This window comes from Carassius gibelio, chromosome A2 (genome assembly GCF_023724105.1).
Source record: "Carassius gibelio isolate Cgi1373 ecotype wild population from Czech Republic chromosome A2, carGib1.2-hapl.c, whole genome shotgun sequence".
Taxonomy (NCBI): Eukaryota; Metazoa; Chordata; class Actinopteri; order Cypriniformes; family Cyprinidae; genus Carassius; species Carassius gibelio.
The window spans coordinates 31,520,976-31,546,289 of NC_068372.1; the positions used below are offsets into that span (position 1 = coordinate 31,520,976).

General features: G+C 35.2%; 3 protein-coding genes across 8 annotated transcripts; 2 read left to right on the forward strand and 1 right to left on the reverse strand.

Moving 5' to 3' along the window:
* The first annotated feature begins 749 nt into the window (after positions 1-749).
* On the forward strand, positions 750-7,141 carry LOC127939090 (6-phosphofructo-2-kinase/fructose-2,6-bisphosphatase-like). 6 transcript variants are annotated; one of them, XM_052536100.1, is made up of 14 exons: positions 750-938; positions 1,558-1,683; positions 1,912-2,008; positions 2,136-2,202; positions 2,408-2,482; positions 2,805-2,861; positions 2,979-3,100; positions 3,176-3,383; positions 3,729-3,875; positions 3,962-4,066; positions 4,704-4,833; positions 4,940-5,002; positions 5,391-5,455; positions 5,535-7,141. In XM_052536100.1, the coding sequence occupies exons 1-14, from the start codon at positions 848-850 to the stop codon at positions 5,592-5,594; spliced, it is 1,413 nt and encodes a 470-aa protein (XP_052392060.1). In that variant the 5' UTR covers positions 750-847; the 3' UTR covers positions 5,595-7,141. The 6 variants fall into 6 exon arrangements, with proteins under 6 accessions (XP_052392060.1, XP_052392064.1, XP_052392063.1 ...); XM_052536104.1 differs by lacking the exon at positions 750-938 and having other exon boundaries at positions 1,637-1,683; positions 2,408-2,486; XM_052536105.1 differs by lacking the exons at positions 750-938; positions 1,558-1,683 and having other exon boundaries at positions 1,926-2,008; positions 2,136-2,215; positions 2,408-2,486.
* A 2,303-nt stretch (positions 7,142-9,444) lies between these two features.
* Positions 9,445-16,805, reverse strand: LOC127939172 (rab GDP dissociation inhibitor alpha). The gene is made up of 11 exons (XM_052536107.1): positions 16,523-16,805; positions 15,238-15,345; positions 14,867-14,966; positions 14,564-14,698; positions 14,260-14,458; positions 13,412-13,543; positions 13,225-13,324; positions 12,810-12,981; positions 12,461-12,605; positions 12,011-12,065; positions 9,445-11,605 (listed from the first exon to the last, which is right to left on the reverse strand). The coding sequence occupies exons 1-11, from the start codon at positions 16,565-16,567 to the stop codon at positions 11,453-11,455; spliced, it is 1,344 nt and encodes a 447-aa protein (XP_052392067.1). The 5' UTR covers positions 16,568-16,805; the 3' UTR covers positions 9,445-11,452.
* A 976-nt stretch (positions 16,806-17,781) lies between these two features.
* LOC127939188 (V-type proton ATPase subunit S1-like) lies at positions 17,782-24,587 on the forward strand. Its single transcript, XM_052536108.1, has 10 exons — positions 17,782-17,950; positions 18,155-18,278; positions 20,357-20,431; positions 20,525-20,718; positions 21,347-21,378; positions 21,549-21,634; positions 21,827-22,068; positions 22,157-22,207; positions 23,056-23,293; positions 23,411-24,587. The coding sequence occupies exons 1-10, from the start codon at positions 17,826-17,828 to the stop codon at positions 23,618-23,620; spliced, it is 1,377 nt and encodes a 458-aa protein (XP_052392068.1). The 5' UTR covers positions 17,782-17,825; the 3' UTR covers positions 23,621-24,587.
* The last annotated feature ends 727 nt before the right edge of the window (positions 24,588-25,314 follow it).

Genomic DNA, 25,314 nt, shown 5'->3' on the forward strand with positions numbered 1-25,314 from the left:
GAAATCACTTTCATGAGGTGCCTTAGTACAAAAAAAGCTGCCTACAAAGCGAGGCAGCTGACTAGGCTTTTGGACGCAGCTTATGTTTATACATTTGTAGACTACAGTGTTCCTTTACATAGTGACATCGCCAACTAGTGCCTGGCATGCATAGGACAATGTTTTATTTACAAGAAAATACGGTTTCAGTTTTTCTAATTCAAAATTTCATGTTTAATTCAAAGTTATTTTGCTGTTTAATTTTAATTAGCTTATTTGTGAAAATTATTCCTAAACAAAAAATTTCAGTGCATAAATAATAACTTTTAGCATCAACATTCTGTTTATTGTTTATTGTATATGCATTTTGCATGTCTGCATGTATATGCGTCTGTTGTTCTTAGTCTTAAGAGTCAATTGGACTTAACTATTTTATATAGTTATATAGTAAATACGTATAATTATATAGGCTATAAAATATATAGGCCAATTAAAAAAAAAATATATAATTTCATTGTATTTTACAAATTTGCAACTAAACACAGTGCATACATTCAAATTAGGACGCTGCTGGTCTAAAATATATACATGAAGTAAAATATTTGTACATAATGTTTTAAATGTTTCTTTTTGTTTAAGAAATTTTATATTTTTTGTCATGAAGCCACAATGAAGCTCAAATCCTCCAAAGGGTTAACTAAGTAAATTACCCATTGGCAGCCAGGATTCTGTCTCTCCACCAACCCTGTCTCTCCTCCCAACTCTTCCCGCCTCAGTCAGGTGACCTGAGCAGGAACAGGGTTGATGGGATCCCAGCCATGTGTTCTCAGTTCCTAAACACACAATCAGCTGTGCAGGTCCTAAAGACATGTCCACGGAGCAGAAGGAGCTCACACAGACACCACTGCTCAAGATATGGGTGCCAGGGATGGGCAGTTCTCTAGGCCAGAGGAGAGGCTGTAAGTGAGGGTCTAACTTAATTCACCTGCATTTCCTATCTATATTTGCTTATTCCCTCTCCTCTAAAATTCTTGGGCACTATGAGGGTTAATCTCTTGTAGACGATCAACATGGGTGTTGTGAACTTCAGACCTGCCTGCTTCTTTTGTCTACATTTCATTGCCTCTTGAAGTTGCACCAATTTGTGTTTTTGAGAGTATTGTTTCTTCTGTTGTGGCAACGGGATGATCAAGAATATTAAGTACTTGAGCTGGCTTCAAGACTCATGTGATTCCTTGGTTACTGTGGGATGGTCTTTCAGTAGTTTTCATACTCTGTGGAATCCAAGCCATTTGAGTAACCCTGCTGTCTCATTACAAATCAGTATAGAATTTATAAACTGATGATGAAGATGTGCTGTTTTCAGTGAAGAAGTCCTGTATGTTCTTAGAAGTTAATCCGGCAGCCACCGCCTTGTACCGCTTAGTTTTTCCTCAATTCTCTCAAATGTAACAGACTATCAGATTAATTTTGCATAGGCATTATTTTGTGAATGAATATATAATCTCCTACTCCAACATCTTCAAGTGATTAAACATTGTTCAAACTTTAATGTCAATGTTTTCTACTGGTCCACAGCCTCACGACCCCAGTTTACAAACTGTCCCACAATGATTGTGATGGTTGGTCTGCCAGCCAGGGGAAAAACCTACATCTCCAAAAAGTTAACCCGATATCTAAATTGGATTGGAGTCCCAACTCAAGGTGAGTGTATGTGAAATTAATGATCAGCAAGTATTTGGATTTGTTTATGTTTGTGGTATATATGCATAAATACTGTATGTGCATGTGTGTATGTATAAAACAAACCTATACATTTTTTCAGCATTATTTAATTTTAAATAAAACTCTATACATTTAGTGTGGAAATATATGTAGAAATATCTGCTAACAAATTTTTTGTGTGTGCGTTTTGTTTTTATTCATGTAAAGTCTTTAATTTGGGTCAGTATCGAAGGGAAGTTGTGCAGACTTATAAGAACTATGAATTTTTTCGTCCTGACAATGAAGAGGCCATGAAAATCCGCAGGTACAATACATTAAGAATGATTGTATATACCTTCTAAATAAACTGTTATTTGATTATGAAACCTGTCTCGTGTGCATATCTATGTATTGTGTAATTTGTTCAGTGCATATGTGTATTATGTGTTCAGAGCCTGTGCCACAAATGCTCTTAAGGACATTGCCAATTACTTCACTAAGGAGCAGGGACAAGTTGCAGTGAGTCAAGAATGTAATGAATAACAATTCTTCTTGTTTGTCCAAGCTATGAATTAAAATAGTCAAGATACTATATGAATCTGAACCTGACTTTACATCCAATACAACTGAGAATTTACCAGTTTAGTCTGGGACTCCCAGCATTCTTATTGAGGAGTCAACCAATCATTGAGGCAAATCAGTCTCTGACAAATACACTTCACAGGTATTTGATGCCACCAATACTACAAGGGAGAGAAGAGGAGTCATTATCAGTTTTGCCAAGGAGAGGGGCTATAAGGCAGGTGCAGGTTTTTGCTTATTCAACAGACTGCTTTATGTATCGATGTGATGATTGATGGGATGTTTTTTTTTAAGACTATAACTTTCCAAGTTATTTTATCAAACATATTGTAAGTACTAGAAGAGATTGTTGTGCTCCAAGATTCAGAGTTTGATTGAGATATCGAACTGATTGTGTCAATGTGCTTGGCTACAGGGTAACAACAGCAATTTAGTATTTTGTGATGCATTGAAAAAAAAATCATTTTGAAATCACTTAAATTGCTGTCATTTAATAATTTATAAAACTATTTCCTTTCATAAAAATGTTTTATGTCCAGGTATTTTTCATTGAGTCGGTTTGTGATGACCTAGAAATCATTGAGGAAAATATAATGGTAAGATTTTATTTTATTAAACTATTTGTGATGTTAGACTATTAAAATAGTTTTGAACATACAGTACTTTAGAATGAGATGGCTTTTGTTTATTATTATTTCCGTGTTTTTTGACAGCAAGTGAAGCTGAGCAGCCCAGATTATGAAAACTACGATAAAGAAGAAGCACTGGTGGACTTTCTGAAGCGTATTGATTGTTACAAATTGTCCTATGTCCCCCTGGATGAGGAAAAGGACAGGTACCCTGCTGCTGAATTCTCAAATGTAAGATGATGCATCAATTCCAATCCTCTGTCTCTGCATCTGTTTCATAGGCACCTCTCCTTCATTAAGATCTTTAACGTGGGATCCAGGTACCTCGTGAACCATGTCCAGGATCACATTCAGAGTCGTATAGTGTACTACCTCATGAACATCCACGTCACACCACGATCCATCTATCTGAGCCGCCATGGAGAAAGTGAGCTCAACCTGCTGGGAAGAATCGGCGGAGACTCAGGCCTCTCTTCACAGGGACTAAAGGTTATTTAGATCCTAAACTAAACGTAAAATCTTTGTCAAAGTGGAATAGTTTACACTTGTTGAGGGCGAAAACTGTTTTCGAAACCTTGGTTTTCACAGTCCACATTCCAAACAAAAACAGTGTTTTTTTTGGGAGAGCATCTTCAAAAGCTCAATTTTTGCAGAATAAAAATGCTGTCTCAGTATAGACGAAAGGCCAAAACATAAAGAAATTAGACACTTTCAGATTTAACCGGATTGTGGATGTAGCCTTAATTCTAGCATACAAAGCCATGCCTTTCTGTGATTTGAATCTTCCTTGAACACACAGATATAGATTAGACTTGTGTCTGTCTTGTTGCTTAGTACGCTAAGGCCCTTGCAGAGTTTATCAGGGGTCAGTCCATCAAGGACCTGAAGGTGTGGACCAGCCACATGAAGAGGACCATACAGACAGCAGAAGCACTGGGCGTACCGTATGAACAGTGGAAGGCACTGAATGAAATCGATGCGGTAAGCTAGTCACGCTCTGTATTGATGTTATGCATGTGTAATACAAATGTCAAGAAAAACCGTTGAACTCAGTTGCACATTTTAAGGGGGTATGTGAGGAGATGATGTACGAGGAGATTCAGGCAACCCATCCAGAAGAGTTTGCCTTAAGAGACCAGGACAAGTACCGTTACCGATATCCAAAGGGTGAAGTGAGTCTTGTACACAACACAACAGTGTTAAAATGAGTTTATGTGGGAAAGTACACTGCCTGTCAAAATTTGGGGATCATTAATTTAATTTCTTCTACTTGTCAAGGCTGCATTTATTTGATCAAAAATACAGTAATATGGTGAAATATTATTACAATCTAAAATAATTGTTTGTTTTTTTAGTTTTATATACATTTAAAATGTAAATGTATTCCTTTGATGGCGAAGTTGAGTTTTCAGTTTTCAGTCTTGAGGGTCACACGATCCTATTGTTGGTCAATAAGAAGATTTTAATAAAATGAATCAAGTAATACGTTTATTCAGCAAGTATGCACTAAATGATCAAAAGTGACAGTAAAGACATTTACAATGTTGCAAAATATTTCTATTTCAAATAAATGCTTTTTTATTAAAGAATCCAAAACAAATTATTTTTAACAATGCTAATAATAAGAACCATTACTTAAAATTGAGCACCAACAGTAATTAATAGTACCGTATCAAATCAAAATATTAAGATATGAATATGAAGATTGGAGTAATAGCTGGTTAAAATTTGCTATTTTAAATTGCACGATATTACTGTTTTTACAAACTTTTGACCTTTTTGAGTTTTGCCCTGTTCTGTGTTCTGCAGTCGTATGAAGACCTGGTGCACCGTCTGGAGCCAGTCATAATGGAGCTTGAGAGACAAGAGAATGTACTGGTCATCTGCCACCAGGCAGTCATGCGTTGTCTACTGGCCTACTTTCTGGACAAGAGTGCAGGTCTAAACAAGAAACAGCCAGCAATTGCTGTCAATGACTATGGAACACACTTTGTCACTGTAATAGCATCTTTCATCTAATTTATACATCTCTGATTTCTCCACAGATGATCTACCATATCTAAAGTGTCCTCTGCATACTGTTCTCAAATTGACTCCATTAGCGTACGGTGAGTAGGCATAGTTATGGTTTTATTTCAAACATGGCTTGTTCCATGGTTAATGTGGGGTCCTGATGTCTTTTAAAAGTATGGAAATCTCTTATTGTTTTCAGTCTTAGAGAACTACTCTGTAGATATATTAGAGAAAGAATTATGATCAAATGAACCCAGCATGAAAAGTAGCTACTGTAGCAGCATTTAGGTCAGTACCACCTTCATTACTATATGAATTAAAACCACAACATAACATTATAATTCTGATTTAATCTGTTGGAGTGGTATTTAGTTGATTGGATGCAACCCTGGATACTACAGGATTGTCCCTCATTACATTATTCATGAAAAGTGCGACACATAATATGTAAGTGTGTTGTGTTCTTTTATGCTCTCCTTGCAGGATGCAAAGTGGAGTCCTTCTATTTAAACATCCAAGCAGTGAACACGCACAGGGACAGACCCCCAGTAAGTCATAAAATCCTACGGAGTGAAGAATTTTAATCGCTGATCAGTTTCTAAAAGGGATTTCTTGTTTGCATTACAGAATGTGAATATTGCAAGAAAGACAGAAGAAGCACTACAGACTGTACCTGAACATCAGTAATCACAAAAAAAATCTTAAATTCGCCATTTTTGCACAATCTACACACAGATTGTTTAAATGAATAACAAGGTGGGAGGACATAAGTATGTTTCCATTAAGATTATCAAGTCTTACAAACACACAAGTGGGATCTAAAAGTCTGATACCATAGCTGGGGGAAAAACCACATTCTAAAAAAAGACATAAGACATTCTGAAAGTATACATTTTTATACTTTATTCAAATTTTGTTGATAATATACATTTTCTTTACAAATGATATTAATTTTGTATTAAATTAGAAAATGCAAAACAATTTTGTTTTCATAATAGGACTCTCAGACTTTTGGATTCTACATTAGTTTTTAAAACTAAACAGTGAAAATCAAGAAGCCCATGTTTTTACTTTGTTGATAAGATGGTTGCATTGACAATGTTATAAGCTGAAATGATATTGCAACTAAAATGTTTAGTTAGAACAGGGAAAATCCCCATTGTTTGAAAGTGAATATCTGTTATTTGATTAATTTAATATCGTGTTAAAAGATTTGGGCAATAATTACGATTTATGCATTGATAAAGTATAGGAATCAGAAGATGATTCGGTTAACAGCACCATGGACAGCAACCAAATCAATCAATCTATATGAGTCATCACAATATCACACATGAGCATTCTCAAGCCACTTTACTCCTCACAATTTGTTAATATATTAGTATGTTCATGGGAGCCTGTCCAAAAACTTCTTCAATTTGAGATTTCTATATCCAAATAAATTTTAGACATAATTATGTAACGACTAAAATGTAACAGTCCTATATGCAGTCACGGGTTACTGGATTGCATTTTTCTGTACCCCCACAATCGTGGCGAGACTCTGCGAAATGTTCAGTATGTACACGTAAAAAGAGCTCCCTTTGAAACCCACAAACACCTGCACTTGATCTAAACTCATTTCTTATTATAAGCTATCGGAAGGTAACTTTTCCAATCTAAATGAGCATCCATCTCTCTCATGGCATTATCGTGGCATTATATTTGACTATCCGTACTGTCATTTTCATCCTGCTTACTGTTGTTCCTTTTGGATGTGCGCATTTTGACGCACACACAGTCCCTCCAGGTACCTGTACTTGTTATAGCATTAATATTCATAATTTTTCATAAATGTATCGTTCTGTGACATTTTCCTCTGATAAGTAAAATGTGAAGTTTGTCTTGAGTGACCGATGATAATTTGGGCGAAATAAACACTAAGAATTTGCCTGGTCACATTACATGCAAAAACGCACATACCTGTAGGGGCCTATACTGAAGAAGCACACAATTTCTGTACCAGTTGAATGGTATTTCATTCTTAGAATCATATGTGGTGTCTATCTACTTACAGAGCGTTTTTATATTGTATTTGGATGCATAAGTCAAATGGAAGGGTGGTATATAACATCTGTTTACAATCCTTTTAGTAATCACAAGTCTTTTTTGTGTTGTTAGTAATTTTTATTATGCGTTACCCTGGAATCTTAAAAAGTTGTAATAAAGATTCCCACAAGGTATTCTGTATGGCATTCTGTATGAATTTCTCATTGCATTCCTTCTGGATTTTTGATAAACCTATGTCACACAGCAGTTTCGTTAAAAAAAAAGTGTGCCTTAAAGTTAAAGTGGCAGAGACACATTCTTTTCCATATTAAGCTTTTTGTTTGTTTTTACAGATGTGGTAATATATTGGCACAGCAGTGAATTGTGTGTAAAAGCTAACATCTAAAATCCTCCAGTGGCCTTGTACAGTATTGACATTTAGTTCCATTTCCATTCCTTTCATGAATAACTTTGATTCTGTTTTAATGTGAGATCTAGACCAAACAACTACAACTACAAGCAACAGCACAAATAAATACAATAGAGTAAAGATACAAACAATAAACAGTGATTTTCCGATTTTTCTTTTTTTAAGCAGGTCTAGTTTTTAAGTACAGAAATTGGATAATCAAATGTAAAACAGCATTGCATATTGGTCTGTATATTCTTTATTAAAATTTATAAACGCTTTTTAATCAAGAGCAGTGAGTGATTTCTTTGTTGTTTGTTCGTTTTATATAAAGACTGTCACTTTAAGAGAACGCACTGATCCAGTGCTCCGATACAGCCGGCCTATGTTCATCTTTGTGGATGGGCATCTAATGCTGACTCCTTCAAAAGGGGGGCTGGAGAATTGTACTCGTACCTTCTTTGCCAGGAATTCCATCATTTGCTGCCAAAGGTGGTGTTATGATCACATTAACTCTGGACTCAGTACAAGTAGAAGTGGATGGGAAAGAAACTGAGATGCTGTCCACCAATCAGAGAGTATCTGTGGAGCTACACGGTTAAAGAGCACCACAGCTGTTGGATTGAGCTCGGGGTTGGTGTGCAGTTCCTCATTCTCTTCCATCACTACAACCATCCCAAATAATTTCAAATGGAGGATTTGTATGGGTATTTCTTTCCAGGCCAGTTTCAACATAGTCATATGGAGGTCATAAGGGTTTCAAGGGATCAAGATGGTTTCCATCATGCACAAACAAATAAGAATGCTTCACTGGCTGTGGGCTTTGCTAAAGAAAGAAGATGAGCATTTTCCTGTCACTCTACAAGACAAGAATTAAAGACTCACCCAGGAAGCGTAACTCAGCTCAGGGTAGTGCCAAAGATGGATGTACATAGAGAGACTTCTGGGCCAGTCCTATGAGAGCTATGTTGTGGATCGCCAGTAGAAAACCTTCACATCACGTCTCCACTTCTACAGTTACAAAAGGTACAGAAAAGACACTGGAACTTGAATCTTTTGCTATTTGACAGTGCAAAAACATTTGATGGGGGAGAGCCTAAGAATAAACATGAGCTGTGATGAACTGAAGGATGTTTCAGAAGCATTGACTGATCCAAATATTTGCATTTTAATATAATCGTACAATATAATTCAAGGGTTTGTGGTCAGTAAGATTTGTTTACTGAAGAAATCAACACTTATATTCTGCAAGTATGCATTCAACTGATGAAAAGTAATAGTCAAAATATTTACAATGTCACAAAATATTTATATTTCAAATAAATGAAATTGAACTACTTATTCATCCAAGAATCCTGTAAAAAAACAAACAAACAAACAAAAAAATTCCCTGAAGACTAATAGGAGTAATGGCCTTGCATTTTTAAAATGTATTAAAATAGAAAACGGTTATTTTAAATTCTAACTTTATTAAAACAAATTACTGTATTTATTGTAGTTTTGAATAAAGAGCTTTCTTTCAAAAACATAAAATCTCGCTGAACTTCTGAATGGTAGTAATCAGTGCATTTTTTTATCAGTAAATTGACTATTTAATACAATTAATGTTTAATATTCTTTTTGGGATAAGATGATAAAAAAATCACAGTAATCAAAAAATCTTTTCTTTCTGCCAGTTAGTTTGCATAAATATGTGTGTGTGTGTGTGTGTATGTGTGTGTATATATATATATATATATATATATATATATATATATATATATATGTATATACAGTACAGACCAGACCAAAAGTTTGTAAACATTACTATTTTTAATGTTCTTCTGCTCATCAAGCCTGCATTTATTTGATCAAAAATACAGAAAAAACAGTAATATTGTGAAATATCATTACAACTTAAAATAATAGTTTTCTATTTGAATATACTTAAATATATATATATATACAGTATATTCTTCGCTTTAAAATAATATATTTATGAGAATTGAGTGAAAAGTGATTATATAATATTGTATATTAGTAGAGTATTGAATACTTTGTCCTGTTAAGAGAGGAAATCCTTTATCATGTACCAATAATCAAGCGTAACCCAAGAAAGACTGAGTTTCATTTTATCCATTTTTATTTTTGTTGCACAAGACTGCTCAAACACGAGATGAAATTCACAACTTAAAATTGTCGGGTTTGTGTGTCAGTTTTTTAAAGATGTTTAGTTGTTTCAACATTGAAAATGAAAGACAAAATGAAAATAAATACAGTACAAAACAGTTAATCCAAACATATGCAACAATATGCTGGAGAGGTGCAAAAGATAACAAATAGAGCAATGCAGCGTTATTCTACTTGATTCCAGTTATCATTAATCCATCTAATTTGTGCACTAAGGAAAGAGTTCAAGACCTGTATGCTTCTACATGAATCAATAAGGCCATAAGTGAATTTGGCCCAATAAAATTCAAGAATGTAATGAAACTGTCACACTCCTTGTTTTCCATTTAAAATAAAGAGGAAAGGAGGGAGGGAGGGAACTCGAGTCAAAGGCTTTTTCTCAGCAAAGGCGAGTATGGAAAACATGACAATGCTTGTATATTCTACACTGAAAGCTGTACAGTAAGAGTTCAGACAGCACACCATTATCATCTGGTCCAGACTAGAGTCCACTATAACTATTGATGGCAGATCAATTCATTTGAAAACAAAAACAAGCATGAATAGGGATATAAGTAATGGTGAAAATGACCAGTCATAGTTCAATACTAAGTTTGTCTTGTGGTTTCTAACAGCCAAGTGTAAATGCAGAGACTGCATGTGTCAATCACTGATAAAATAGAAATCGAAGATGTGGTTTAGTTGCATGAAGAGTGAGAATCTTTACAGTACACAGGGAGAGGCATAGTGTTCATCACAATTCAAAGTTAAGAGCATGAATATATTTAGTCAGCCTGGTTTACAAAAGCCAGATTACCAACAGATATGGCTACTATTGAATACCAAAGGATCTGATACTCATTAAATTCACATTATCATTTACTTCTGCAGCTGTGGGAGTGAAAATTGCTTCCACGTTCTTATTAAGACTCATTTCCCGTAAGCGATCGACTCATTATGCATTTTTGCTCACATCTGCATTCAATACCAGCTGTCTGTATTGTTTTTTTTTTTTTTTTTTTACTACAAACAAGAATGATAGCAGGAGGATGAGGAATGTAGAATAAGGTCGACAGATCATTGTGAGGCCATACAATGTTTTTAAGTTAGCACAAAGACTGTAATGTTAGCTACAAGTTAATGGCTTACAATTCACTTCTATACTGCATATTATACATCTCATTCAATTTAGTTGTCTCCAATAATAATCATAAAAAAGAACTAAATACCTTTAAAGTGATAGAGCAGAAGGATCATGATTAGAAAATGCAATGATATGAGACTTATAAGACCGTCAGTTCAGGTTTTGATTGCTGGATCTAGCAAAGTCCGATTTATTTTTGTACGACTTCTGTGTTTTAAATATTGTCGATATCATATTACATCCTTTTCCAGGTGTCAAACACTAGTTTTTAATTGAGAGCGTTTCATAATCGTACTATTTTGCTCAGTGACACTTTCCCAAAGTACAGGAAAGCTGCTGTAGTGTTCACATGAAAAAGTGACGGCAGTATGCTAAACTAACATTCTGAGGACAGTTCACCAAAGTTGATGAGAAATTGTTTTAAATCACCTTCAGTATTCGAGGAATCGTTCACATCTGTGGGCTTCAGTCAAAGATGATTTTCAGAGAACAGAAAGAGACGTGTTTCACTTCAGCAGGATATTTTGCGCAAACGATGCATACTGCTTGTGTATGAATCTAAAATAGCATGTTGGTGTGAGCCCACTTTGTAGTGCAGAGTTGTGGAATGTGAGCAATAGAGCATTTGTGTGTCTGTGTGCTGAACTGTAAGTATCCGAACAGAGACACCGGAGGAGTGTTGAGGGAATGAGCAGATAAGGATAAAGATAAGGCTGGTTGAAAGAGATTTAAAGCGTTGTCAATCCTTTGAACGCAGCCTCATCTCTCCCTCCACCTGATCATTGCCTCTCCACTCCTCCGTCACTTCTCCACCCCTCACTGCTCGTCCTCGCCGAAGACGTCGTTCTGTTTACGCTTCATGTTCTCAAAGTCGAAGTCGCTGCCTGTCATGCGCTTGTAGATGTCCTTGATGTCGTTACATGTCGTTTCGAAATGAGTGGTGGCATCGTAGGACCGTGATGCAAAAATCTGGAAACATGGAAACAAGGATAGCGGTTATGTTTTGTGATTGATGCCCGGCAGTGCCTTGTTGAAAGAAAGAACTGTGAAGCCAGTGTTGTTATTGTTAACTAAAACTATTCAAATAGTTTGTGTTAACTGAAATAAATTAAATAAATATTCGCTTAAAAACAGAAACTAAAAAACTATGATGAAACCAAAGCAAAATGAAACTTTAAGTACTAAACTTACTAAATCAAAATTACTAAGTTAAATAGAAATATTTAAAATTCTAATAAAAATGACAAAAGCACATAGTCAAATTACAACTAAAATAAAACTGAATGAAAGCTAAAAGTATAGAAGCTAATTCAAGATGTTAGTAAATACTACAGTAATATAGAAATAATATTAAAATAACTGAGGGAAGCTGACCTGGCTCTCTGTACCATCATCTCTGGGTTCATACATATCACTGATGGCCACAAACCTGTAGAAATGGCAAAATAATAATAAAAAAATTGCATTCCATTTATGATTGATGTTTTAATATAAATATTATCTGTAGTCCAAGAATTTAGCTGGCAAAGCAGTGTTCCAGACCAAAGTATAAAGAGTTATGGGGTTTGTCTATAGTAAAGAGTGAATGTTTTATTTTATACCTAATACTAAATGGTCATTTTTCTTATCTTTTTGATATTGACAATTATTAACAGATATGAACTATTATTTCCAAAACTATTGCATAAAAGCAGTATTACACTCGCAGTTGTGCAGTCGAACGGAATATTACTGCTTCTATTTAAGTCACTAACATTCTTCACAAAAAAAAAAAAAAAAAAAGACCCAAAAAACAAAAGGCATACAAAAAGAGCGTAAACTGACTTTTGGTCAATGGGCTCAAGGAGTTCCAGAGCAGGTTCAATTTCAGCTTCAGGATCAGAGGTCTCCACAGTGGTGCTTGCAATGGCAATGTATTTCCCTTGAGCTGCCACATTATGGGCGTAGGAGATCATGCAAACATAGATATCTACAGGCAAAAACAAAACAAAATGTGCATGAACTTTTCATTATTTCAGCTCAGCTCATTTCTGAAATGCAAGCAAGCAGCGCCCTCTAGTGGTGACTGCACACAAGTACAGACGCACACATGCTAACGTTTACTTACATATACACACTGTTATAGTGTAGGTTTATCCTGCAAATATTCTGAAGTTGATATATTGTCACTAACCTGATTTGCGGTTAACCTGGTTCTGAGGGATGATGATCTGGCAGGAATTGGCATCATTAGTGTTTTTAATGGGATGGCTGAGGACGCAGATGACCCGGATCACCTGGCCGGCTTTGTGCACACGGTCCGGGATGTAGCTAGGATCACAGATGAGCTGCTTGCAGCGGGCAACCTGGATGATTGCACCAAATCAGAAGACAACACCAGGTCTTATGCATAAACCTATGCATGAAAGCCACCTATTTAATCTTATTTAATGCATGGTTGATTAAATAAACCAAATATAAAGTCCATGCATTGTCACTTTGAAATAAATCAGTTTAATTTATTATTATTATTATTATAAATTATGAATATTTAATTATTAATTTGAAGGTATATCACACTGCAAACAGCACTTGTGTGAAAAGTTCACCTCTCCCTCTGATTTCACGCCCACCACGTGTCCTCCCTCCATCACTATCTCATCCACTGGTTTGTTCAGCATGTAGGTTCCTCCATAAATTGCACTTAACCTGTAAATTCCCCAAGAAAAAATACCATATTTCTGACACAACGACTTTACAATGACACTAAACACATGTGTGGGAGGAGACGCTGACCTAGCAAACCCTTGAGGGAGCTCCCCCAGTCCGTACAGAGGGTAAAGGTATGGGCTCTTCCCGTAGCGTGCCAGAGACTCACTGTAGAGTTTGATCCTATTGATGGTCTCCAGACACGGCTGCTCTAGGTAACTAGGAGGAATTCAATTCAATTAATAACATTTATTACCAATCCAAAATAATTTGTTGCCATTTATTGACATTAAGGCAAGCAAGCGTACTTTCCCAAGCTGATTAATCACGGTACATTAATATGATTGTTTTGTATTACAAGGTTTCTGAAATAAAATTAAATATTCAAATGAGGCATTATCTAACTAAAATATGCATCAATTTGCATACATTTCCACAACAAATATCTGAACATTGGATAAAGCCAGTTTCAAAATTATTGTTTCATTTTGTTTACATATTAGAGTTAAGAAGAGATATATATTTTCATCACTCTATAAATCAGGGAAAAAGAAGTACATAAAATTTTTTAATTCAATATGCTTGTACATGTAGGAATACAATGTTATATAAATCAGGCAAATGATAAATGAATGAACCCTTCTGTAAAAAATTCAGAATATGGATAGGAACAAAATCAGATATTTTGATGTAAGTGCCACTGAAGTGGAGATTTCAGGCTTGATCCATAAGAAAAAACTCATTTTGACAAAACCTTTAAAGAGACATGTTGTAATTGATATGATATCCATATATACTTAAATAAACACTTAAATATATAAAACAAAGATTTTTCCTGTACTGTATTGCCTTACATTCCATTAATTCGTTTTAAGATGAGAGCAATATAGATTCTTTAGGACTTTATAGGGTTTTGTAACACTAGCGACACTTACTCGTCTGTCCTGTAGAGGGCCAGGGCATGTCCCGTGAAGTCGATGACATCCTGTCCCAAGTCAAACTTCTTGTACACTTCTCCCATTGTTGTGAGTTTGGGATCGACGCCCTCAAAAGTCTTGGGATCATTCTCATCAAAGTTGGCCACAAAAACTAGGAACTTGCGGAAGCGTCTCTTCTCAAACATTCCCATTAGGTCTAAGCAACACATGTTACGTGTCAACTAAATCAATCTGCATGTTCATCAAAAACAGTCATTCTTGATTTAATTCTAGAGACAATTAAATCGCTAGCTGGACTTACTTGAAGCCAGTGCCTCTGTCTCAGTAGAGGGCACTTTGTAGATTTTTCCTCCTTTATACACAAAGCTTCCCTCGACCACTTTGAAGTCAAGGTATCTGGTCACTTCAGTGTATAGAAGCATCTTAACTAACTGACCTTAAAGAAGATAGTGACAAAATCATGTGGTATATCATTATTTGCAATTTTATGAAATTACATAATTGTATGACTTAATTGACAACAGTCTAATCCAAAAACATGTTTTGAGCAATATTATCACACCAACAATCATGTTTTTGATTGACCAGCAAACAGTATTTTTACCATTAGCCATTAAGAATTTAGGAATAAGGTCCACATTCCAGTCTCTTCCCCGGCCCATTGACTCTGGTGGGCTGTCCGAAATCCCAAATCTCTTATAGAGCTGAAAGAAAAGCATTTAAAATGTACTTGCATGCATTAAAAACAAGGATAAATAAAATATATGTACATTAAAAACAGATTTTATATTAATATAAACATTGATATTAAAATAAAGTATTAATTTGTTAAATACAAATTGTTAAATACAAATGGCAACATTTTTTATTAATATTTTATTATTCATTGCAATGATATAATTACAGTAAACGTGTGGAATACCAAGCAGACATGAGATTGGAGTAGTGACAGTGGGAAATGTGAATTATCCTCACCTCCTCCAGGGGTGTGATGGAGGAACTTTCACCACCATAATATGGATTTCTGTCCATATGCAAAACTTTCTTCCCATTAACAGACATGATCCCAGAGAGAATACATTCCTATACATACAAAAATCATTTAGTTGAAATAATCCGTCATAGACATACATTTCAATTTTTTAATATATTTCAATATCTGTTGACATGGCAGCGGGTATCTATCCATTGCCTTGACTTCCGTGTTAAACACTGGGATGGATGCGAGTCACCCCACCCAACTAGTGATGGAAAGTCCGAATCATTCCTGCGAATCGGTTCTTTTGAACAGTTCTAATTGTAATGAAGCGCTTCGAAAACGAATTATTCTGATTCGTCTACGTCATTCAGACATCCTGGCGTGGCCGATTTAGTGTTTTGAAGTTTGATTAACAATTGCGTTTATTGTAATTGTTGTGTTCAAATTCCGTTTGTTACATCCATGACGTTTAAAAAAAATTAGAACCAAAATATAATTTACATTTAGACGAAACAATACTATAATACTAATTTCTAAAATGTCTACTATTTGATTTATTCACTGAAAAGATCCGACTCACAAGAACAATTCTTCACGATTCGGATATCGCTACACCCAGCCCACATCATGAGCCGCAGCCCAGATCATCCACTATCCTCCATGAGGAAAACAGAGGAAACGTTTCATAAAAGCACTTCGGCTTTTTACGTTATTATTATTATTTACAATACATGTTTTGCATGTATTTACGCAATGTCAAGCTCCCACGTCTGTTAAATAATAAATGAATAACAATAACAAAAATGAATACAGGCAAACAATGAACTAAACATCACTTAAGTACAATAAAGCGTGTACGTTAGCAAACCATAAAAGGCAAAATATCCGCAATAAATACACATTTGCGCCTATTTCGACGCACGGGATACCTGATGCCACTCCTTAGAACCAGACACTGAGGGAAGCATCTCTCATTACTTTTTAATAACCACTTTCATGTCAATATAATGATGCAGCCTCGGCGACTTTGAACATTCGGGGGAAGGTAGATTTAGGATGAACTGTGCTCGTATTCAAGCAGAAATTGCGAGAAATGCTGGCTCACTCCACACACATACAGAACTGGTCCAAAGGATGCGTCAGCAATAGGCCTTCGGGTTCAGTCTAACGCAAAGCATCTATTCGTACAGCCATATCTATAAGCACCCGAGCCTCCCTCGGCAACATCTAAATCTGTTTCTGAAGCGAACGAGTCCTCAGTGACCCGAATGCGCTACTCACTGTGAGTCCGGTGCCCAATACGATAACATCATATTCCTCATCCATGATGTATTACAGTGGATCTCCCGTCTTTAGCCAAATTTCCGTTGCAAAAAAATCTGCAAAACGGTGTTGATGAAACAAAATATTTATGCAGGACCAGTCTATTGTTCTATGAGTGGCAAAAAACACCTCTTTGCGAACAATTATCGCTCTAATAATTTTTTACGTATCACAATTGCAAACTGACTGTGGTGAGACCGGCGAGAACAACCAAAGATGGCCCTGACCGCAGCACAAGCTCCAGCGGTGCGGAGACATTCGCGAAATAATATAGTGCACCTCCCTAATCGGAGATGATCGATATTGCTATGAATGTCATCAATCCAGAGTTACAATTCAGCCGTAAATATAGACGCTTTTAAAATATCAATGGTAATCCACGTCCTGGGGAATCTGATTAAATACATTTGAATACGCTCGGTGGCACTTTCATTTCCCAATCTCCCAGCTGAATGGCACAGGGCGCAGTCACAGTACCATATATCCCTCCGCCAACAACACTGTGGGTGAAGCCTCTGTCAATAATGCGTGAATCAACGCGGTGATGATTAAGATAAGAGCTGTTTTAGTGTTCTGCAAACGCAAATGATTTTTTTACTTATATATCAACATGCTCATAATAATATATGATCTGTTAATAATTAAAATAAGCTTGATTAAAATGCGATATGACAGAGACTGTCTGTCAATATTTAAGCCCAATAAAGTGGTCCTGAAATGACAGCGTCATCCAAATGTGTTTAGAGATAAATGCAACTTTACTTTGAGTATTAAAAAGCTTTATTTTTTTTAATGTTGTCTTACAAAGATAGTATTAAACTTTGGTAAAAAATGTGTTTTACAATGAAAAATGGATCATTGCAGCATTTCTCTCTTAAGAAATGTCAGACAGACAGACGTCAGACAGACAGACAGACAGACAGACAGATAGACAGATAGACGGATAGATAGATAGAGTTCCAAATTGAACTTAAATCTAAAGGTTAATTTTTTTCATATTTGTAATCAATGTGGCTAAGTTCTAAATAGAGGATGTTTTACAGCGACTATGTTCTTTTTCTTGCTGGCCTACCGAATAATGCAAATGTAGTTTATATGATGTTCAGGCCATAGACAGACGCTGCATCTCGCGCCTGCGCACTGCTCAGGAGACGTGAATGATTAGAGAAGGGTCTACGGACGAATCGAGTTAGAAGAGAATCACATGATTGAAGAAAAATCAGTCATATGATCATCTATCAATCACGTGACTCTCCCGAGGATGACGGAAGTGGTAATGCGGTGTAGGAGCGTTTCAACAATGGCCTTCACCTCGGTTTTATTATTCATCTGCTCGATTTATAGCTGTTATGGTCAAGTGCCTCTGCTCATGTGGACCAGTGATGGGTACGTTACATGTTTGTCTCTTAAATATGGTTTTATGATTGATTTCTATTAGCTCCAGAACACTGCTATGCTCTTCTATTATAAGTTCAGGCAGACAGTGACATTGGGAAGTGTTTGGTAGAGGTTCATTACAGTGGACAAGGTTTCAGTCAGCCTGATTCTGTTGAGGGGGTTGCAAACTGAATGATATCTTTGTCAACACAGGTCCAACCTACACCTGGCCCAACCTGCAGCTGGTCAGACAGTGTCTGGAGGGCAGCTGGGGTCTTATCTGAAATCTGCATTGTCCGTTGCTCCACACAATGTGCTGCTCTTCCTGCAGGATAAGGTAAAATGCCCCATATCTTTAAAATGTTGGGTGAAATAATGCCTCCCACACAGGGCTCCATTTGAGAGCAGTGGTACCAGCGACACCAAGATCTACAGATGATGGACCCAGGAGCAGATTTGGTAGTGCTGGGGGTGTTCAAAATAAAGATCATTTAATCCTAAAATTACTATTTTATTTTTGCTTTAATAAGTGTAGTTACTAAAAACATTTCATGTTCTTTTATGGTTTATTGTTTATACAGATTTGACCGTAAAGCACTAATGACTTAAGATGCATACAAAATTTACTTTTATTAACAACAGTAACAGGTGCAAAATCTACTTTTTCTATACAGAAAATGTATATATTCCACTCTTATTAAATGTACCATTATTCTTTTAGCATATGGAACTGGCCGAGTTCAGTGATTGTTCGATTTAGTAGCAAATTGATGAAAAGTTTGTGACTTTTCTTACTTCATTCACAAAAAAAGTGTACAATTCTGACAAAATCTGATTTCTTGATGATTTTATATTTTATAATAGTAGTTTTATAATTTCAAAATGTAGAGAAAAAGCATAAATTAATGACTAGTAAGCCAATAAGTGCTCCTCTGCTGCTGTCTACTGGTTATAATTGTGATATGATGTATTTGTTTAATTTTACATAAGTGTTTGTTTACCACAAAGTATATTTTGTTCATCCCATCAAAAATAACATTCAAACTGGATCATTTTAGAGCTTTAAAGTGCTGGAAACAGTTGTGTGAAATGCTTGAAAGTCACTGTAAAGTGCTTGAATTTCTCTTTTAAAAGGTTGTTTCAAACGCAATGTGGTGGCCGAGATCCAGTGAGCACCGGTGCAACCGCTCACAAAAATTTGTTGCACCAGCCGAAAAAATTGTCTTTTGATTAGTCTCATAATACAATATTATTTAGTTATATGACCACTTATATTGTTTGAAATGTATGAAACAATGAATGATGTGCTGTTTCTTAGAAAAATGTCCTCATAAAGGTAACAATGCCCTTTGAAATCAATTCCACATATTATCCTTTAATGGAAAAGTTCATTTCAGACCTTGGTGAAAAGCTTTACAATGTGATCAGTGTAGTAGGAATGTATTTTACAATGTGGAACTATTAGTGAAGTAGTTTCCTCCTCTCACAGATATTTTTACTCTCCCATTTACTGGACTTGTCAGTATAGTGTGACTCTGAGCCACATTCTTAGTTCCCCATCCATCTTCCCTTGGACATACCAGTGTTACATTACCCTTGTATAATTTTGATGGTTGGCAAGATTTCTTTTTCTTTATTGCAATATTAAACAGTTTTGAAACATTGACTAACAAGTGTGATTGGTAGATATTAACAATGTATATGTGATCTGAATCAGTGTTTTTTTTTCCAACTAAAACCTTATAAACCATTTTCAACAACTATAATACAACTACACTTCTTTTAGTTTGTTGCTACACCAGCATTTCTTATTTTTCAGTATTGAGAAAATCAAAATAAAACCTATCGTATTTTCCGGACTATAAGTTGCACTTTTTTTCATAGTTTGGCTGGTCCTGCGACTTGTAGTCAGGTGCGACTTATTTTTCAAAATGAATTTGACTTGAACCAAGAGAAATGAACCAAGAGAAAACATTACCGTCTACAGCCACGAGAGGGCGCTCTATGCTGCTCATTGCTCCTGTAGTTTACCACTGAAAACATAGAGCGCCCTCTCGTGGCTGTAGATGGTAATGTTTTCTCTTGGTTCTTGGTTCTATATAAATTCGACTTATGTTTTTTTCCTCATCATGACGTGTTTTTGGACTGATGCGACTTATACTCAGGTGCAACTTATAGTCCGAAAAATACGGTAATTCATAATATTAATAAATAGTGTAATAATATGAAATAATACTATTAATACAACAAAAATAAATTGTAGTAAAATAAAAATGTTTAAATATTACAAGTTTAAAGTTAAAATGAAAAAATAAAATGTAAAAATAAAAACTAAGTCATAATATGAAAACAAAGCTGAAAAGTATCAAGGATACTAAAATAACAGAATTTTTGCCTGCTCTCCCCACTTTATAGCTCAGTATGGAGGACTTCACTATGTACGGTGGAGTTTTTGGCAACAAGCAAGACAGTGCATTTTTGAATGTAGAGGTGGGTATGTGCTTTCAGATTTTTTTTCTTCTTTTTTTCTCTGAAGGTATAGCACAACTAGATTTCTCTCAACATTCTCTCACTGTATTCAAGTCAGCCCTTCAGACGTCCTCCAGTCCTCTGGTGTTGCCAGCCCTGGACTGGTCTGCATCACATTCCACCCTGGAGATTTTCCAGGGAGAGCTGGGTATCCCAGCAGTTCACATCAACCCCAGCACCCTGAGAGAAATCAAGCTGAACACCGCACAGCCTTCACTGCTGGCTGTCCATCTCCCTTACACTGCTGGGTAAGATGTTCTGTAATGCTATTTAATTATACATATACAATATCTTACAAAATGTTTTCAGACTCTTAACCAATGTATTGGTTATAAGACACTTTCATGTTTTTCATCTCGGTAACTTTCTGCAGCACGGGGACTAAAATTTAGTCAGTGTTATGTGATGCCAGAATGAATCATTTTGCATTCCAAAGCATTACAAACACAGCACAATATTAAAGTAAAATGAAAGAAACTGGTTAATGTCTGAATGATTTCTCAAAGAATGTTTTCTAATATAAAACATGTCACTCCAAAATTATAAATTTTCTGTTTCAATGTTTTGAAACACAACACCGCACATAATATCTAAAAACCATATCATATAAAATATCATATATGAAAACCAAAGCATAAACACTTTTAAAATTAAAATAAAAAATATTTCCTTAACCACTACTTAAAATAAGCTCAAGTTAAATGCATAAATGTATAAATAAAATGAAAAACTAATGAAAATGACAATCACACAACAAAATTACTAAAAAAATAAAGCAAAAGGTAAAAATAAAATGTAATTTTAATGTTAATAAAAACTATAATGCTTTATAAAACATACAAAAATAACACTATTTTTGCTTTTTTTGAATGTCAGGGATGAGACAAAGGAATCGCTTATGAAAAATGGTGAGTAGTTGTTATTATATATATATATATATTTTTATCCGGTTTGATACTTATTTTAATATAATGATTGTTTATTGCTTTTTATGGTATAATTCAATTGAACTTCATGCCATGTGTTTGCCAGTATTGTTGTATTATACTAAAGGATGTAAGATTTATTTTCTGATTAGATGCGATCATTGGAGAGGTCCTTGACGTGTTCAGATCTCAGGATGTGCCTTACACTGCTGTATACACCGGTCTGAAGCCCTCTAGAGTAAGTCCCCACATTTACCTTAACAGTGATTCATTTTACAGATGCTTTTACCAAATGTGGAAAATCATAAGGACAAGTTAGTATGTACTGTACTTTTTTTTTTTTTTCACATTATGTTCCTCTTTATTTGAGATTATAAATTCATGACAGCTTTGATGTTTTATTCATTTGTCATTTATCCTTCTGTTTTAGGTCGTTGAGGAGACTCCAGTAATGGCAGGACATTCTGTGGGCCGATCGCTACTTCAGGCACCGCCACAGTCATCTGTGAAAGCTCCACTCGTTGTCAAAAGCACAGCGGGCCAGCCCTGCATCCTGCTGTGGGCTGACACTCTCCTCGCTAGTTACTCTGGGAAGCAGGTGGATCTGGCAAGAGACATTTTTAATGGTTCTGCTGACACGACTGGTTCAGTTTGCAATGAAAACCTGTCAAGGTCAGAATCACAATCAACAAGAAACCAGTATACATTTCAATATTTTTCAATGTTTTCCTCTGAAAGTATAACATATTTTGTTTTCCAGGCTCGTCATTAATTACCAAAACGTTCTGGATTTGCGATCCCTCCGGCTTATGTGAGTATTCAACACATAATCCATCACTGATATGTATTATTTGTGATTTTGAAGAAAATGATTTACTCCAATTGTTGGATATGGATATATTTTACATGCATATTTAATAGGGATGTAACCCTATACTCATGTCACGATTCACATCAATACACAATACTGATCTCACGACACATACTCTCACAATACTAGTTTGAACAGATGGTACTTTTTATTTTATTTTTTATATTCTTTAACATTGGACCCCATGTACAGGCCATTACATTTACATTACATTCAGTCATTAGCAGACACTACAAGCGACCTGACAATGGAAACAATCAAAATCAACAAGAGCACAAAGTGCTATAACAAGTCTCTTTATTTTTTTATTATATAATAAAAAGTAAACCGATATAATAGAAAAAGAATAGAGCAAGCTTTTTTTATTTTTTAAAAGAAAAGCAGTTACTAAATGTCAAAAGTGAAACCAAAATAAAAATATTCATGATTCTGTTTATCTTTTTAAAAAAGTGTTAAACATGTATACTTGGTCAATGTATTTTGTTTATTTTTTTTTTTAACAAACGATTAATAAACACGGAAGCTCACTTTGTTTGACCTTTTGAATTAACCATATTTAATGCCAAGTTAAATCTTTCTTAACTTGCGTTTTGGGTGAAGTACGCCAGCAGTCAAAAGTTAGGATTAAGATTTATAAAAAAACATTTTGAAAGGTGTTCTCATATAATATTGCAGCTTTGTTGAACATAAGATATTTTTGTAATTATATAAAACCTTTGGCCAATACTGCATGCATGTTATATATTGTGGTGTTGTGATACCTATTAATTTGTGATATTTCTCCGAAGCTTCTCTATGCGCAAGATCTTATTTCCTGTATCTGCTCGCAACTGGTCGGTGGTGGAGCAGGTGGTGCTGGAGTATGACGGCCAGAGGGCCATCTTTAACGCCAGTGGTGGGATCTACTCTCCTGCAGAGTATTCTTTCCATTGCCAGAGTGTGAGCAGCATTCAGAGCCCCCTGCTGGTGCCTCGCAGTGCTACAGACAACGCTAACCAATGGAAGCTGTCCTTCACTGATTTTCAGGTGCTATTACAGTGCACTGTTTTTAACTGGTAGTGTTCAGTGATTCAGGTTCATTTACAAAACTCATATACAGTATACCACATACTGCAGCTGATTGATGCACAATGTTTCCCACAGATCCAAGGCTTCAATGTTACTGGTGAAGACTTCTCGTATGCCAGCGATTGTGCAGGATTTTTCACTCCAGGGATTTGGATGGGCCTGCTGACCTCTCTGCTCATGGTCTTCATTCTTACCTATGGCCTGCACATGATCATGCAGCTTCACACCATGGACCGCTTTGATGATCCAAAGGGCCCAACGATTTCAGTGCCTCAGACAGAGTGATTTAACCAAACACTGAACAACCAAAAACTGTCATGTTGTCAAAATTATAAAAAAATATACTTGATTTCATATGTATGTCAAAAATTATGTGGTTGGTAATCAGGAATTTATGGATCTAGGGTTTTTGAGAGTATGTATATTCAAAATATTTTTCAGTTTTGTTTTGACGTCTTGTAGAAAGAATTCTCCCTTGTTACAAGTTTAATTATTTGATTAATTTTGATAAAGCTTTACAAGAAGGTTCTATACAAATAAATACAATAGCTTACATGAAATAACAATGAACAATTATTTTAATTTTTTTATGATTATTGAAGCTGTAAAAAATGAATACTGTTATACACTGGACATATACAGGTATATGAAGGAACACTGAATATAATACAACATTTTATATTTGTAAATTAACGTTGGTCTAGAGATTAAAAAATGCAAAAAAGTTTTTAATTGACATTAGTTTATGATTCCTAATGCATTGAATTGAACATACACATTTCAGTACACATACAGTGCACATGCATGTTTCTTGAATGCAATAACTTTTGGCATATTTTTCATTAGAAAATCTTTTCGGGCTGCTGTTATTTATCTTGTCATTTAAATCTGGTGGTTTGTTTGTCATATTGTACTAGATTTGCCTTAGAAGGACCAGTCACTGCATGGAAAATGAAAAGTGGTCATTAGGCTAATTTATTGGTTATTATACAACTAAGAGTGCCATGTACCAAGTATTCATGCATCTTCAATGGATAATTGTTTTAATTAATTTATGAGATGCCCAGAATTGTAAAAAATGTCTTTGTTTTGTTGGGCATTGATTTGAAACATATATTGTATATTCTTTCTACAGATTCAAATGAGCAGTTCACATCACTAGATTTGCAATCAGAGCAATGCACTGTAATGTAAATTTTATGAACATTGTTGTTTTCTAGTTGAATGATTAAACTACCGCTAAACCTCTCAATTGACTGCTCCTTGTAATGATTTTAAGGGAAATGTTGACTGAACATAGTTATTCTATGGTTAATTGGCAGCCTTATGATACAGAAAGCAGCCATGCATGTTGAATTTTGCAATATGAAATATATCTGCTGATGATGGAGCAACTGATCTGGCAAAATCAAATTTATATTACATTTAACAAACTGAATCAATTCTTAAGTCTGCAATATCTAAAAACTAAACTAAAATGAACAAAAGGAAAATATTCGCCCAATCAAAGAACCCAAATGTTAGGTTTTTTGACCATGGAGCTATTTTGAGACCATCCAGGCACCCACAGATCTCAGTGAAATACACAATTGCAAGATGTGGATTCATATATGATTTTTTTTTTTTTGCATGTCAAAGTGGTGATTCAAAACCATTATTCCAAACAACAGCTACTTGCTACAATAAAACAGTATGATCAAATATTTGAAACAAATTATTTTGGGGAAATATTTTGCAGTTTAAATTGAATTACTTGTTAAATTGAATTGAAAATGTTTGAAAATATTAGCTGAACTACAGTACACCACAGATAATTTACATGACTGCAATTTGGCAAGAGAAAATTAAATAAATTACAGCACTGCTCTCAACCAAACCAGTGAGGTATGGGACAATCAGTGCACTTCTTTTGGTGTGAATCTTCAGTCATTCTCAAGAAGAGGAACAGCAACATCATTAACAGAAGAGTGGTCACTGTA